Genomic DNA, 15,268 nt, shown 5'->3' with positions numbered 1-15,268 from the left:
TTATTTCTCTCAGGGCACATTATTATCCTCTGAATTTTACTTCATATGCCTCCCCTACCAGAGTGTAAGATCCCTAGGGGCAACGTGTTGCTCGCTGATGTGTGCCTAGATTATAGTAGGTGCTCAATTAATGTTGAAGGAATGAATAGATTAGTATATGAAATATGTTTGCCACAGGTTAATTTGAGGTTAATTTTAGGTTAACTTTAAACCTCAGAGCTTCTAATAGGAACGTATTAATAAAAGAAAATATCTGACAATAAGTTAAAATGCTTTGGTTAATATCTACTATAGAAACTTTAATTTTTTTTTTTTTTATGACTTTTAAAAACTATTCTCTACAGGGTTCAGTTTGGCAAAGACTTGGTGCCGATGTGACTGCAGTTGAGTTTTTAGGTCATGTTGGTGGAGTTGGAATTGATATGGAGATATCTAAAAACTTTCAACGCATCCTTCAAAAACAAGGATTTAAATTTAAATTGAATACAAAAGTTACTGGTGCTACCAAGAAGTCAGATGGAAAAATCGATGTTTCGTAAGTATGCTACATTTGGTTTTGATATGATATCCTTAAGAAAAACACTCCTTTTGCAGAATCAGATTTGGTTAGAACTTAGGGCCATCTTACTGCTTAGTATAACTCCATATTGCTTATTAAATCAGTCCATTGAAATTCATGGTTAAGTTGATGCTAGGAAAATTAACCCAGTGTTCTCACTGTAATGTGATTTCTCATAGTATACATTCAGAAATATTTAAACTCTCAATGGTCAGTGAAACTCAGTATTTTTAGATCTATGTGGAAATCCATAATATTAGATTGCTTACTATTGATAGACCTCCAGGGGATATGTACAGTTTTTCATTGCCTGACTCCTGTTAGAATTGTTGGCAACACTTGAGAAATGTCTGGTCTTAATTTCTAAGTCTGTGAGTTTTTTATGTTGATGTGTATTTAATAGTTGTACACTGTTCATTGTCTAGTATTGAAGGCGCTTCTGGTGGTAAAGCTGAAGTCATCACGTGTGATGTGCTCTTGGTTTGCATTGGCCGTCGACCCTTTACTCAGAATTTGGGACTAGAAGAGCTTGGAATTGAACTAGATCCTAGAGGTAGAATTCCAGTCAATACCAGATTCCAAACTAAAATTCCAAAGTAAGTTGGATAGTTAATTGCATTTTCAAAAATTTTTTAATTTATTTCAAACACTGTTTTGAAAATCTGACTTTTGCCACACTTAAAACATGCCATTGGCTTTGGGGAAGAATGGTAAACTTCTATGTGAAAACAAAACTAACGGAAGTTTTTCATTACCTAAAGACTAGAACCTGAACTCACAGATCTATGAAGAGCTGTATTTTATATACTTATCGGTTATTTAATAACTAGAGACTTTTATTTTTATTACCACGGCATGACTGAAGATGAGTATCTGTGGTGGCCGAAGTTCACCATGTTTCTTTTCATCTGTGCGGTAGCATCTATGCTATTGGTGATGTGGTTGCTGGTCCGATGCTGGCTCACAAAGCGGAGGATGAAGGCATTATCTGTGTTGAAGGAATGGCTGGTGGCGCTGTGCACATTGACTACAACTGTGTCCCATCGGTGATTTACACGCACCCTGAAGTTGCTTGGGTTGGCAAATCAGAAGAGCAGTTGAAGGAAGAGGTAATTATCTTTTTTTTTTTTTAAGTTTGTTTATTCTGAGAGAGATTGCAAAGCGAGTGGGAGAGGGGCAGAGAGAGGGGGTGAGAGAGAGAGAATCCCAAGCAGCCTCTGCACTATCAGCAAGAAGCCCGATGCGGGGCTTGAACTCACACCATGAGATCATGACCTGAGCCAAAGTTGGACGCTTAACCAACTGAGCCACCTAGGAGCCCCAAAAGAAGAGGTTATTCTGAATGCGAGGGTAGTTGTACTGTATAGCGTATGAACTGTGTTAATGACCCTGGTGGCTGAGAATCATTTTATTACTGCATTAATGCATTTTGAAATTATGTAGAAGTTATAGCTTCTATACTTTTCCCTTTGTTAGTAGCATAGAGGAGATCATTCACTTGCCTGTATTCAAATAGTAATTCCAGAGCTTTTTAATTTCCCTTGAAATATCCCCAGGTAGACTGGCATTTGCATTTGCTTATGTTTGTACCCAAACTGTGTCTCATTAGCAAGAGGCTTTGGTCTTGCCTTCAACACACTGAAGAACTGCCTTTTCGGGGCTTATTTTCTGAACAAATGACGGATGATTTCACCAATGGGAATGCGTTGTTTCAGAGTTGACATAGGTTTTCCTTTTCTGTCTCTCCCAGGGCATCGAGTACAAAGTCGGCAAGTTCCCCTTTGCTGCCAACAGCAGGGCGAAGACCAATGCTGACACAGATGGCCTGGTGAAGATTCTGGGACAGAAATCCACAGACAGGGTACTGGGAGCACATATTCTCGGGCCAGTGAGTATTCTAAGACCCCACATCCCATCGTGATTTCTGGAAAGCGTTGCTGTGTAGATGAATTTAAAACCACCTGCTGTTTACATCCTGAGTTTTTTATTTACCGGCAAACATTTGTGTGTGGTTTCTGATAAGGCAGCACTCAGTCTTGGCCGTCACATCATCAGTTTTCCATACCGCAACTAAGGTTATCCTTTTAAAACCTACACCAGGCCCTGGGCCTGCCTAACACTCTCCAGTGGCCCTTTTCAGCTTTGGGCTGTTATATCCAAGGCCCCACTAAATCTGGTCCTGTCTGCCTTTGACCTCATGTCTTCTCACTGTTGCCTTTTGCTCATTGATTCCCTGTCTTGTGGGCCTTCTCTCAGGTTGTTAACAGGCCAGTGTTGCCAGGTTAGAGCCCTTGGGCTTGGAGAACCTGTTTTCTGGGGAGCTGGGCCTCCCGGGCTTTGCATGAGTGGCTCCTACAAGGTCTCAGCTCACGTGGCGCCTCTAAGAGAAGCCTTTCCTACCACTGAATCTGAAGTATGGCCTCCCCCAAGGTATCCAATGTAATCATGATGATAGGCCACTCGAGCGCTTACTCTGGAATACGTTTTTCTGAATACATTCAGTAACTTTAGTTTTCCCAATTCTGGGAGGTAGGAGTCACTGTTCCCATTTCTGAAGTGAATAAATGGGATGAAGCACACAGCATGAGCACTTAAGGTAGTAAGTGGTAGGATTTGAATCCAGGCCAGCCGGCTCCAGAGCCCAGGCCCTTAACTTCCGTGCCACCTTTTCTGTGAAGCTTTTCCTGACTGAGGCTTTGGTTAACTGCTGTAACAGCAAATCTTGTTAGCTTGTAGTTTTTGCCTTGGGACATAAACGACTTCTTGGTTTATTATTTTCAAGGGTGCTGGTGAGATGATAAATGAAGCTGCTCTTGCGTTGGAGTATGGAGCATCCTGTGAAGATATAGCTAGAGTCTGCCACGCGCACCCGGTAATTACCAACAGTGTACGGACTAATGCCTACCTAGATTTTCGTCTCACCTGCAAATAATTTGCTTTGTAATTTGAAATTTCTTCCTTTACAGACCTTATCAGAAGCATTTAGAGAAGCAAACCTGGCTGCATCATTTGGCAAATCAATCAACTTTTAAAATAGAAGATTCTATTTTTCTGAAATCTCCTGGGAGCTTTTGTAGAGGTCACATTTCTGAACAGGAAATGCTCACAGCTCCAAGAATTTCTAGGACTGAATTATGAAACTTTTGGAAGGTTTTAGTAAGTTTGGACGGAATGGAATAATCTCATCTGTTTTAAATAAATTTAATATTTTGTTTCAGCACATTAATATTGGAGGAAGAAGCTACTTATAGTAGCTTCCTGGAACATTTTCTTCAACCCATATTTTCATGCTGTTTCTGAAAAATTCACCTTCACTAAATTTATATTATGTAGCTTTTAATCTCTGCTATTGTAAAGTTGGATTTACTTACATGGATGGAGCTGGAGGTAGGGTATGTGAACCAGCCGTGTTTGATGCAAGGTGATCAAGTTATTTTAAACTTGGTTTTCATATTGGAAACAGAGTTAGTCATTAGAATAAGGTTAAAATATGTATAAACCAAACCAATGTAAATAAATGGTCTCTCACTTGTTTTATTTAATCCCCAAATTCTTACGGTTTAGAGGTAGAATGTTTAAATTTTTAAGGACCCATTGAGGTCTACAGTCTGTAGTTAGTTATCCAAATTAAGGAGATACATCTGTGAAATTCAAATATTAAATGAGGACTCATGTATTACAGCAGGGAATGAAAATCCAGAAATAAACAGTCTTAAATATTCATTTCCTGGTTGTTTTGAATGGATATCAAGATGGTCCTAGTTCTTCTCTGACTACCGCTAGTATATTCTTATTTCTCTTTATTGTTCCTTTTAGAGGCCCGGATGTATCTTTTTACCACACTGGGGGACAACTGTAAGGTCATTACCTTTACGTCTGTGTTAGTGATTCCAGCTCTATGTGGAACATAGACTTTTGGAGACAGCATATTTAGTCTGCTGTCTTCTATGGATTTCCAGTGTGTCCGTGGCTGGGTAAATGACTATTTCTTTGTATTTGTTGACTTAATGTTTAAAATGGCCATTGCATGGGGCGCCTGGGTGGCGCAGTCGGTTAAGCGTCCGACTTCAGCCAGGTCACGATCTCGCGGTCCGTGAGTTCGAGCCCCGCGTCGGGCTCTGGGCTGATGGCTCAGAGCCTGGAGCCTGTTTCCGATTCTGTGTCTCCCTCTCTCTCTGCCCCTCCCCCATTCATGCTCTGTCTCTCTGTCCCAGAAATAAATAAACGTTGAAAAAAAAAAAAAAAATTGGGCCATTGCTTGGGGCGCCTGGCTGGCTTAGTCCATAGAGCATGCGACTCTCGACCTCATGGTTGTGAATTCGAGCCCCACACTGGGTGTAGAGGTTACTTAAAATCTTTGAAGGAAAAAGTGAAATGGCCATTTCTCAAATAAATGTTAAATGGGCTTTTGCATATTTTAACTAAATTTAAGTATTCAGATTAAGTACTTCTTAAATTTAGGTAAGTGTATTCTGAAAAGGAAAAGAAACTATCTTGAAGTAGAAGAAACATGTAAACTAGATACTTGATTGCAATTTAAAGATCACAGTCTAAGGAAAATTTAGAATGTAATCTATCAGCAGAAAGCTATGTGGAATAAGATACCATCAGTATCTTGTTACTGAAAATGCTCAGTAGTCTTCAGGTTTTACTGGCATCACACACATAATGGGTCCCATCTCCCTTTTTCTTCCTACGTCCAGTAGTCGTAGATTGTGGTGCGGTCATTATGAATGTGACATTGTAAAGGCTCTGGGTTGTTACCTACCTCTGAAAACTAGGGAATTTTTCCTCAGTAGTCAGTTAACTTGGCTAAACTCCCGACTCCAAGTTTGTTGTCTTTGCTGGGGGCAGAGGCCAACCAGAGGTCGGGCAGATTATATGTGCAGTTGGGTGGCCCTCCCCACTGTGCCACGCTCTTCTGGGGTTCCTTCCTCCTATTTCAGTTCTCCTCATTGCCCCAAACTCAGTCCTTCCGATCTTGTAACCAGAAAAACTTGGCTTCTGCCCAAGTTGCCACTTCCTGGGACCTACCCTCAAGTGAAAAGCTGTTAAAAATGGGAATTACACCCAGTGCTGTTCTTGGTCACCTCCCTTGTACCTTCTGCCTGCTTCTGGTTGTTCTCCCGGACCTGTACTTTTTAAAAAAATGTATTTTGTCCAGAGTTTGCATTTGATATTAGGAGGGTTGGCCTGATATGTGCTACTTTGCCATTATTGGAAATGACCTCTTGTGTCTTAAAATCTGAAATCCCAATCTTATGTGAAGTGCCAGTTTATTTAAACTTCAAAACCTGTCCCCTCCTCTAGGGAAAAAGTTTCTAATTAGGGAATAGTGAAATAGAATTTAATTTGAAGTCCTAGCTGTAGAAACAAAATGGTTACATATATCTAGGTGGGAACAAAGTTGTGGGTGTAAAACGAATTTTAAATATTCACTTATTAAGTTCTCAATATTTTCTTGGCTTGTGAAGGGTGTGACTCAGTTGTCCAGTTCATTGAGCTGATTAAAATGAGTGATTTCAAAGTGAGTCTTTAAACTGAAAAGGAATGAATAGTAAACAAAGTACTTAAAATTAAGGAAAGAGAACAGTTGCTCTAGTAGATGATGAGGTGAAACTACTTTGCTAGGTATTGGGATCTCTACCTAAAGAAAAATGACATCATTGCCTTGAGGGAGGAAGTTGCCTTATTGTTTGAATTAGGTCCGTTTAGCTTCTGTTCGGGCCTAGCTTCAAACGCAGCTGTGTTGTGTGTGGGGGTGGCTGGTAGTGGTACACGGCCATGGCCTTGCTGTAACGAGAATGTGTGAGAAAACCACTTGGGGCCTGTTGTTACCCAGCTAGCTCGGCTGTGAAGTTGATGCAGGTCTGGCGGTACTCCGGCTATTTTCTTTAGTGTGTGGAATGGTCGTCCTGTGATTGTTTTGGCCTCACCTGCAGATTGCTGTGGAGAATCTTTAGTCTGTGAAATCTAATAAAGAACAATATAAAGGTGAGCAGTTCCAGCATCCCTTTGTACTGTGCCCTGCTCAGCTGGCGGGAACAATGTTTATATCCGGCTGCATACAGTTTAAACCCTCCCCTCACCATCTACAGTAGGGCCGGGATTGCTAACCCCTTAAAAGCCACAATTTACCCTCCTCATTCTCTAAAAATTGCCTTCTGTTCTCTTTCCCAGACCGAGGAGTATTTAGAGGAGTTTCGGAGATTGGATTTCCTGAGCAGCCATTGAAATGGTGAAGGTGGTTCAGGCTGTAGCCTTTCTCCTCCCCTCCACTTGGGAGTCCCACGGGGAGGTGATTTCGGGGGCAGATTTGTGGAGGATATTGACGTAGCAGACAGATTACAGCCTGTTTACAGACAAAACAGAAATCGGGGTCCCAGAGGCAAGTGGCTTGTTTATAAATCCATCTGTACATTGAAAATGTTTTTGGTTAAAGGGATTCCTGAACACTAAATCAGTAAAACAATGTAAGAAGAATACTCAGTATAGATTTATACAAAAGCACTGTACTTTATTTAACTCCATACAAAATGTGGTGATTAAAAACATTAAATAGGTAATCAGTTTTAGTTTTGAAGATCATTGTCAGTTTTTAAAATGTAGCTATTTTACTTTGGTCACCTCAGCCACCTTGCAGCCCTTTGTTACAAGCAGGTGCTGTAAACAGCAACTTTCTGGCTTATATCCTTGAGGAGCGAACGGACTTCTCCTTCCAGTCTTACTAGTTCTTGAGCTTTATCTTCTAAGTATTTTTGATTGTCCTCATACTTTCTTTCTAAATCTGTGGGAGAGAAAAAGAAAAAAGTCTGAGCAACTTATTCTAGGTTGACCTCAATCTAACAGCGGTCGTTTGATTTCCACCTTTTAAATAGAAGAAACTTTACGGGTGTCCTTATTGTTAAATACGTCCCGAAGGCACGAGCCTAAGCCCTACCTTTCAGGAGCTGCAGCTTGCTGTTTGCTTGAGCCAAAAGTGTTTTTGCTTCATTTTGTAGCATTTCAGCTTTTCTTCTGGCATCAGCTGACTCTTCAGTTTTTTGGGCAATTAATTTTTCTACTTTCTTATACTTTTCATCAACTTCACCGTCCAGAGCCTGTAGTTCCATCGAGACACAAAGAGGTGATAAATGTAATCTTGGACATTAAGAGTCTAGTGTAATTGGAGCAAGCTTGGAACCGTACTCGGGCGTTTAGCTATTCAGTGTAAATATGTTGAAAATATTGTGCAACAGTGAAATTAAATATAACACCAACATGAGTTTTTAAACTCACGTTTGGAGTTGTAAGCAGGCCTCTAGGGCTAAGCCTTTAGGTTAGCACTTTTCTGGCGATGTTATAGGACAGTTATATGGAGGTAGAGAAGTATATTTTTCTCTAAAGTAGATTTGCTGAGATCTAATCATTTAGATCTCAGACAAGGGCCATCTGGATCTGGACCTGGGTGCGTAGAGAGTTAAGGAAGGAGAGGGGAGACTAGCATGCACACAGGGCACAGGGGTGGGCGAGGAGCTGTGAAACTGAAAAGGCACCGCAAGTGCTGCTTTTGGGGAACACGGTTCCAACAACAGCCATTTGATGGATTTCATTTCAGGGTTTTGTTCTTACTGTAATCAAGTGCTATATTTTTGCAAAAATGCTCTGTAAAGACTGCTTGAGAGATTTATGCTTTCAGAGCTGCAAGAAAGTACAAACCATGACAGAAAAATGAACATGACAGAACACTTTTCTCACTGTTTTGTTCTCTTCCCTAACCAGATGTCAAGGGTTGAATGCTCTCCTCAGAAGTTTAAAAGGTTCCTTTGGAGAGAGACATTTGCCCACTAAACATGTTTCAGTGATAACTTGGCTTCTCATGACAAATGGGAATCCTAGGAGACCTTCTCTGCAAAATACAGCACCTTCCAGCGAGAAGAAGGGGTGAGGTTTAGTTCCCTGCCAGCTGTTCTGGTGTGAACCCCTTAAGCTTTTTCTACCCTGCTTTTAAAGGCCAGGTAATTATGCCATAAAGTACAAGCTCAGTACGCCGGTTTTAAGACTTCTGCCCCTGGGGCGCCTCCTGCATGGCTCAGTCGGTTGATTTCAGCTCAGGTCATGATCTCACACAGTTTGTGATACTGAGTCCTGTGTCAGGCCCTGCACTGACGGCGTGGAGCTTGCTTGGGATTCTCTCTCTCTAAATCAAACAGTTAAATAAATAAAAGACTCCCCCCCTCCCCCGCCCCCAAGTTACTTTCATTTTTCTGCACCCTTATCCAAGTTTGGATATGAGGGCTTAGGTCATGCTTACTGGACACTTCCATATCCACTCCCACCCTTTCCATCTGTGTCTCTAAAGACTGTTGTTTCAAAACCGGTCACTTGGGATGTTTCTGATAAGTAACTCTTAGGTCCACATACCTTACTAATCCCAGGGAAGGCGGTTGAGGAGGCTCATTGCTCCTTTACAAAACACAGCTGTGAAGTCACAAGGATTTACTTACCTTCTTAACATCATCCGCACTTTGTTTCACGGTGTATACTACTTTCTCAATATATTCTGCCTCCCCAGAGTTCTGGGCAGCCTTCCGTTTCAGTTCTTCCACATTCCTCTCAAGCTCGCTGATGCGCTGGGAGGCGTTGAGCAAGTTCTCCTCCGAAGCCGCTGTTTCCGACTCAATCTACAAGTACAATGTCAGTCACCCAGCAAGCCATCAGTAAGCGGTAGGACATTGCTATGAATACGAGTTTACAGGAAGATTAAAAGGCCACTCTGCCTTTCACTTTAGACCAAAAGGAAAATATAATTTCAGGAAAGCTTATATAAAGTGCCCATCTTTATTCTTAATTCTGATGATCTAGGCTGAAATTAATGTAAAATTCTTCACTGAACCACCCCCAGACAGCTTGATGGGTTGAGAAAGCATTTTAAGGACACCTGCAAACTTTGGCAAAACAATGTTCACAAATAAGCAGATGTGAGGAAAAGGATTGCCACATAAATTTCCAAATTACTGTGGGTGGGAAAATGAGTACTCCCAAGTCACCTTTAGTTTTTCCTGTCAGCCCTAAATATTAAACTCCAAGGGGCACCCGGGTGGCTCAGTCAGTTAAGCGTCTGACTCCGCTTAGGTCATGATCTCACAGTTCATGAGTTTGAGCCCCCCCCCCCCCCGAACTCTGCTGTCAGTACAGAGTCTGCTTTGGATCCTCTGTTCCCCTCTTTCTGCCCCTCCCCTGCTCCTACGTGTGTACTCTCACAAAATAAACATTAAAATATATTAAACTCTAGTGGAGGTCATGGGTCTTCAGCAACTACCTGGAAAGTTGAGTGTTTTCAGGTAAGGCAGACCAGGAATGTTTCTGAAAACTGAAAAGTTACTATAGGACCATGAGAGGTCATGTAGTCTGGGGAAGTGACAGCTGGAACCTGTAAATAGTCATTTAGGAAAATCTATTTGGGTAACTGGTGAGGGTCCACATGTGATCGCTTTTCAAAGAATAATCAATGAACATCAATTTTTAACAGCCCAAGTAAGTAGTCTGACCCATGACTGAAGAACCAATTTCACGGAGCACCATAGAATTAGGTCTGAATAATAACAGTGTCATAACTAAAGTAAGGAGTCACTGTGGATACATGGTAAAATTTGTAGGTATTTCATGCCAAATGATTCTTAACCTAAAAGCTCACCTATTAATTAACATAAAAGTATTCTTAGAGTATAGTTCTTAGAGGGTAAGCTCTATAGTTTTAAAGGAGTGAATAGTTTTTGACAACCTTTCATTAATAGCATAGTTTAGAGTTGCTTTTTCTTTCTTATTCTTAACCTAAAGTGCTTCCTGTCCCCCAGGGACCCCAGAAAAACAGAACCAGTTTTCACTTACATCATCAAGCCAAATATCCCACGTATGATTTAATTAAATCCTTTATTTCCCATTTGGCTTTTCCAAACTTAGTAATTTTTTTTTTATCAAGTCACCTAAATTAAAGTTCATTAAAATGATAACAGCACAGTGAGAAATTTGAAAAACCCTAGAGATAGAAAAGTCAGAATAATCAAAGAGAACATAGTCTGGTGGGAAAGTGTCATAATTTTTTTCTACATTTGAACAAGTGGCCTGAAGAAAGGGCCTTTTGTTTACTCAAAATTAAGAAGGAAATGTGGCTGAAGGAACTGTCGAGTCTCAAGAACAATAGAGTAGGGGAAGACAGGTTTGTATCAACCAATGGTAAGAAAAGCAGGTTGAAAAACCACCTCCTAGGTTTTAAACATTATGGGTTGTTAGCTTGAGAAGGGCTGACTAATAGCATCTAATTTCAAAATATATTCTGAGAAGATGTGTAAGGATCACCTGAGTCCACTTTTTCCTCCATCCATTAAAAAAATTTTTTTAATGTTTATTTAGAGGGAGAGAAAGTGTGAGTCGGGGAGAGAAAGAGTGTGAGATAGGGAGAGACAAAATCCGAAGCAGGCTCCAGGCTCTGAGCTGTCAGCACAGAGCTTGATGTGGGGCTCGAACCCACGGATTGTGAGATCATGACCTGAGCTGATATCAGATGCTTAACTGACTAAGCCATTCAGATGCCCCCCCCCCCGCCCTCATCAATTTTGAGATCCTGGTCTTAAGTATGTAGGTTACTTTTGGGCTGCTTTATAGCAGAGTGAGTTTTCTAAAACTAAATTTGGAAATTAGTACTATCCTTCATACTACTAAATAGAGCCCTTGAACAGGAGACAAAAATACACACTATCTTCCTTAGGCTTTTTGTAGGGGTGAACGTAAAGGGGGCCCTTATGTTCCAGTGTCTTCAGGGTCTTTTTTTCCCCTCTGAAAACACTTTTAGCATCTGTGCTGAGGGAGTAGTTCAGATTTATGTAAATTAGAGGAATCCTTTAGTGTTTAGTTGTAATGGTTTTCATGTAACTGTCAAATGCACTTTGATAGGGTTTATGTGCCTGTTTTCTCCCAAGTACAGCAAGGATCTTACCGAAGTCAGCAGGTTCTGGGTTCCCTGGATGTCTTCATCTGCTTGTTTAATTGCTTTCTCTGCTGCAATCTGGGCCTTTTCTGCTTCCTCCAGAGCCTCCTTGACCATGTCTGCAGTGACTTTAACATCAGTTGCACTTTTGCTGAGGAAAAGAATGAGACAATCGATGTGAAAAAGTACTTCCTCTCGGGGCATTTAAAAATACCTTTCTTTCCGGGGCGCCTGGGTGGCGCAGTCGGTTAAGCGTCGGACTTCAGCCAGGTCACGATCTCGCGGTCCGTGAGTTCGAGCCCCGCGTCAGGCTCTGGGCTGATGGCTCAGAGCCTGGAGCCTGTTTCCGATTCTGTGTCTCCCTCTCTCTCTGCCCCTCCCCCGTTCATGCTCTGTCTCTCTCTGTCCCAAAAATAAATAAACGTTGAAAAAAAAAAATTAAAAAAAAAAAATACCTTTCTTTCCAAGAACAGCCTTTTTGGAATCAATCAGAGGGACTCATACAGGTCACACTTAGAAATTTCACTGGTTGAAGAAATCCCTTTTACTCCCTGCTAGATACACAAAATAAACCCCCTAAATGCCACAACGTCTTCAGATACCTGGCTCTTTTAGCTTCTTCTAGCAACATCTCTGCTCTGGCAATGTCAGCAGCGCTTTGCTGTAGAATAACCTCTACTTGAGAAAGGCTTTCAACTCGCTCCCGAATGTCTTCTGTCAAGTTCTGTAACTGCTCTGGGGTGCTGGGCATTTCCATTTTCAGCACTTCGTTAGCAACTGCTTCAATGCTGTCCAAATCAGCACTATCCTCTGTCAAAAGCAAAGATGTCCCCATAAAGAGGTGAAAGTCACAGATGGTTAACTTAGTCACACTTCTGGTCACCCACCAGGTGAAGAGCATTCTGGGGCGACATCAAGACATACACATAGTCTGTTTAAGAACTTAGTCTCGGGGCGCCTGGGTGGCGCAGTCGGTTAAGCGTCCGACTTCAGCCAGGTCACGATCTCGCGGTCTGTGGGTTCGAGCCCCGCGTCGGGCTCTGGGCTGATGGCTCGGAGCCTGGAGCCTGTTTCCGATTCTGTGTCTCCCTCTCTCTCTGCCCCTCCCCCGTTCATGCTCTGTCTCTCTCTGTCCCAAAAATAAATAAAAACGTTGAAAAAAAAATTAAAAAAAAAAAAAAAAAAAAAAAACTTACAGTCTCGTTGAGTAGTTACACATGGAAAAGTTAACTACTAGAATTTGCCCGTAGGCTGAGAAAGGAAAGTCTTTGTGGGGGATGAGGAACTGATCAAGTTTTGAAGGATAATAGGATTTGGAAGGAGAGAGAGGGACATCTTTGGATGGAGAGACTGTATGGGCTGAGCATGTCATGTGAAAGTCAAACAGAGTGAATGGTCCTGATTACAGAAAAGAGGACCCCAGGATGTACATCTGGGACTTGATTCTAAAAGGCAATGAAAACTTTTAGTTGGGGTTGGAAGAATAGCTAGGAGACTATTATAAATGCAGATGTAAGGAACTCATATTCCTTGTACAAATGATCTGGATTTTGGAAATTACCAAAAAGGAAAATCCAGTCAGAGAAGCAAGAGAATCAGATTGTGTATTATCAAAGAAGCCAAAGGATTTCAAATGTCAAATGTGAAAGGTGGTCGAAAAAATGCTCAAGAGGTTAAGCTTTAAATAGGTCACTGATTGAAGGTTTTTTGATTTTCTTTTTCACTGTTAATATAAAAATGGACCCCCTAAGGATTTGAGCACAGGAAAATATTTGATCAAGCGATGGCTTCCACAGGATGTTTCATAAGATACCCGTAGGATATCACTGGCTCCTTTCCTATTCCCCATTTTCCTGCTAACAGAATACTGATTTTGTTCAGGCACCTACCTCTAAGGTAAGGTAAACCTAGCAACTCAAGAGTTAAATGCAGATTGGCATGCCAACTAGGGTAATCCCATTCTGTTTGCCAGTGACATTTCTGCATCGGCATGGGATGCATTTCTGGCCAGTGAGATTATGGAGAGGACTGCTCACAGCTTCTGGGGAAGATTTCCTCCCTTTAAAAAAGGTACAATGGGAATAGGTGGGGTCTCCTTCCATTAGATATTTACTCCCTGGGTCCCAGAACCATGGAGCTATCCTACTACTGAACTTGTTATGTGATATAATATGCATCTCTATTGATTAAGTCCATTTCACTTAAAAGTTTTGTGTAACTAGAAGCCAAAACCTTCCTTACTAGTAACACTTAGATGGTTGACCAGAAACATGCGCTGAACCACCAATTCTAGAGATTTTCTTCCTCTAGATACAACACTAAGGGATATAGCTAACCATAAATACAAGATCCTGTAAAGCACAGGATTACAACGCTTTGCAGGCAATGTCAAAATAAGCCACTATTCTAAGGATCTAGTGACATTCTATGTACTCTAGAACAGATTCCAAATTCAGTTCTCACACTATGGGTTTGAATTCCCGATTTCCTACTTGGGTTTCCCATCTGTGTCTGCATAACATCAGAGATTACTTACGTGCACATAAGCTTAAGAAATGCCAACATTTCTTAACATGAACTTTGTTTTGGTTTGGGAAATGTTACTTTTTATTCCCAAGCAGAAATTGATTTTTATCTAAAACGCAGACCTGAATTCTGGTCTCTCAAACACAGACTCTTAGAAAACAGTTTTTAGGGGTGCTGTGGCTCAGCCAGGTAGGTGTCCAACTTTAGCTCAGGTCATGGTCTCATGGTTTGGGTTGTGGGTTCCAGCCCTGCGCTGGGTTCTCGGCACAGAGCCTGCTTCAGGTCCTCTGTCCCCACCTCTCTCTCTGCCCCTCCCCTGCTCGTGCACCCGCACTCTTTCTCTATCTCAAAAATAAACATTTTTTAAAAATGGCTTATAGAAGCCTGGCAAAAGTTAAAAAAAGTAAATAAAACCAGTTTTTATATTCCAAGATAGTAAGAAATATCTAAAAGTAAAATGAAAATAACTCCTTACGGGTCAAAAAGTTTCGGATTTGCTTGATCAGATTTCTCAGGTCCTCATTGCTCTTGTCCACTTTTTCTTTGGTGGCATTGGTTTTCTGCAGAACATCCTGAGCATTTTGTTTTGCCTCGTCTGCCCTCAGTTTCGCTTCAGAGACCTAAATAGGAGGAATAAATTACCCAGGGAACAGCTTCACTCTTTCTAAAGCAGACCAGAATACTATAAATGGTCCAGAAAATGATGCTGAGAAACTATGCATTTGGAATCCGGGCTTTTAGAAACAAATGTGTTTTCATTCAACCGCAGTGTATCCCTATAGAGGCTGGAAGTACTCAGTATACAGATTGCTACACGATAGTCTTCTACAGACAGGGCTAGGGTATAAACATTTGTTCTAATGTGTTTAACTCCTCCAGAACATCTGGTGGCCTATAAAATATTTTTTGGGGGGTACCAATATAAATATTTCAGTTAACTTTGTCACTTTGGAAAAATCAATGCTCAGTTCATTGCTCGGGATGAGATTTTTACAGCACACCTGAATGTATTCAGAAGCCTGGCCCCCTGGTCAGTAACAGAATTATCTCAGATTACAGTCAGGAGGAGAAAGCACGTTCCTAAATCATCTCTGAACAAAACCGCCTTGTGTATTTCCCTGACCTCACAAAAACTTGAACTTTCCTATTTGATGGTGACACTCGCTTTTCATTTTACCATTTAGAACCGATTTCTCCCCTCCCGATCCTCCTCCAGT

The 15,268-nt window shown here is 41.3% G+C and overlaps 2 protein-coding genes across 2 annotated transcripts in view; one reads left to right on the top strand and one right to left on the bottom strand.

Moving 5' to 3' along the window:
- DLD (dihydrolipoamide dehydrogenase) overlaps positions 1-4,282 on the top strand; it is a 34,970-nt gene extending 30,688 nt beyond the window's left edge. Inside the window, 6 exon segments of the mRNA XM_030307759.1 lie at positions 345-535; positions 985-1,155; positions 1,479-1,668; positions 2,310-2,447; positions 3,342-3,431; positions 3,526-4,282. Coding sequence (XP_030163619.1) covers positions 345-535; positions 985-1,155; positions 1,479-1,668; positions 2,310-2,447; positions 3,342-3,431; positions 3,526-3,591 — 846 coding nt within the window. The 3' untranslated portion in view covers positions 3,592-4,282.
- Positions 4,283-7,051: 2,769 nt separating this feature from the next.
- Positions 7,052-15,268, bottom strand: part of LAMB1 (laminin subunit beta 1) — a 74,781-nt gene continuing 66,564 nt past the window's right edge. The window contains exons 28-33 of the mRNA XM_030307758.1: positions 14,527-14,671; positions 12,128-12,335; positions 11,535-11,676; positions 9,046-9,222; positions 7,500-7,659; positions 7,052-7,346 (exon numbers count right to left, since the gene is read on the bottom strand). Coding sequence (XP_030163618.1) covers positions 7,210-7,346; positions 7,500-7,659; positions 9,046-9,222; positions 11,535-11,676; positions 12,128-12,335; positions 14,527-14,671 — 969 coding nt within the window. The 3' untranslated portion in view covers positions 7,052-7,209. The remainder of the gene's footprint in view (positions 7,347-7,499; positions 7,660-9,045; positions 9,223-11,534; positions 11,677-12,127; positions 12,336-14,526; positions 14,672-15,268) is intronic.

The sequence above is a fragment of the Lynx canadensis genome, chromosome A2 (assembly GCF_007474595.2).
Source record: "Lynx canadensis isolate LIC74 chromosome A2, mLynCan4.pri.v2, whole genome shotgun sequence".
In the NCBI taxonomy this organism is placed as follows: Eukaryota; Metazoa; Chordata; class Mammalia; order Carnivora; family Felidae; genus Lynx; species Lynx canadensis.
Note: the sequence above shows the minus strand (reverse complement) of the source record. Positions and strands in the feature narration are given on the sequence as shown.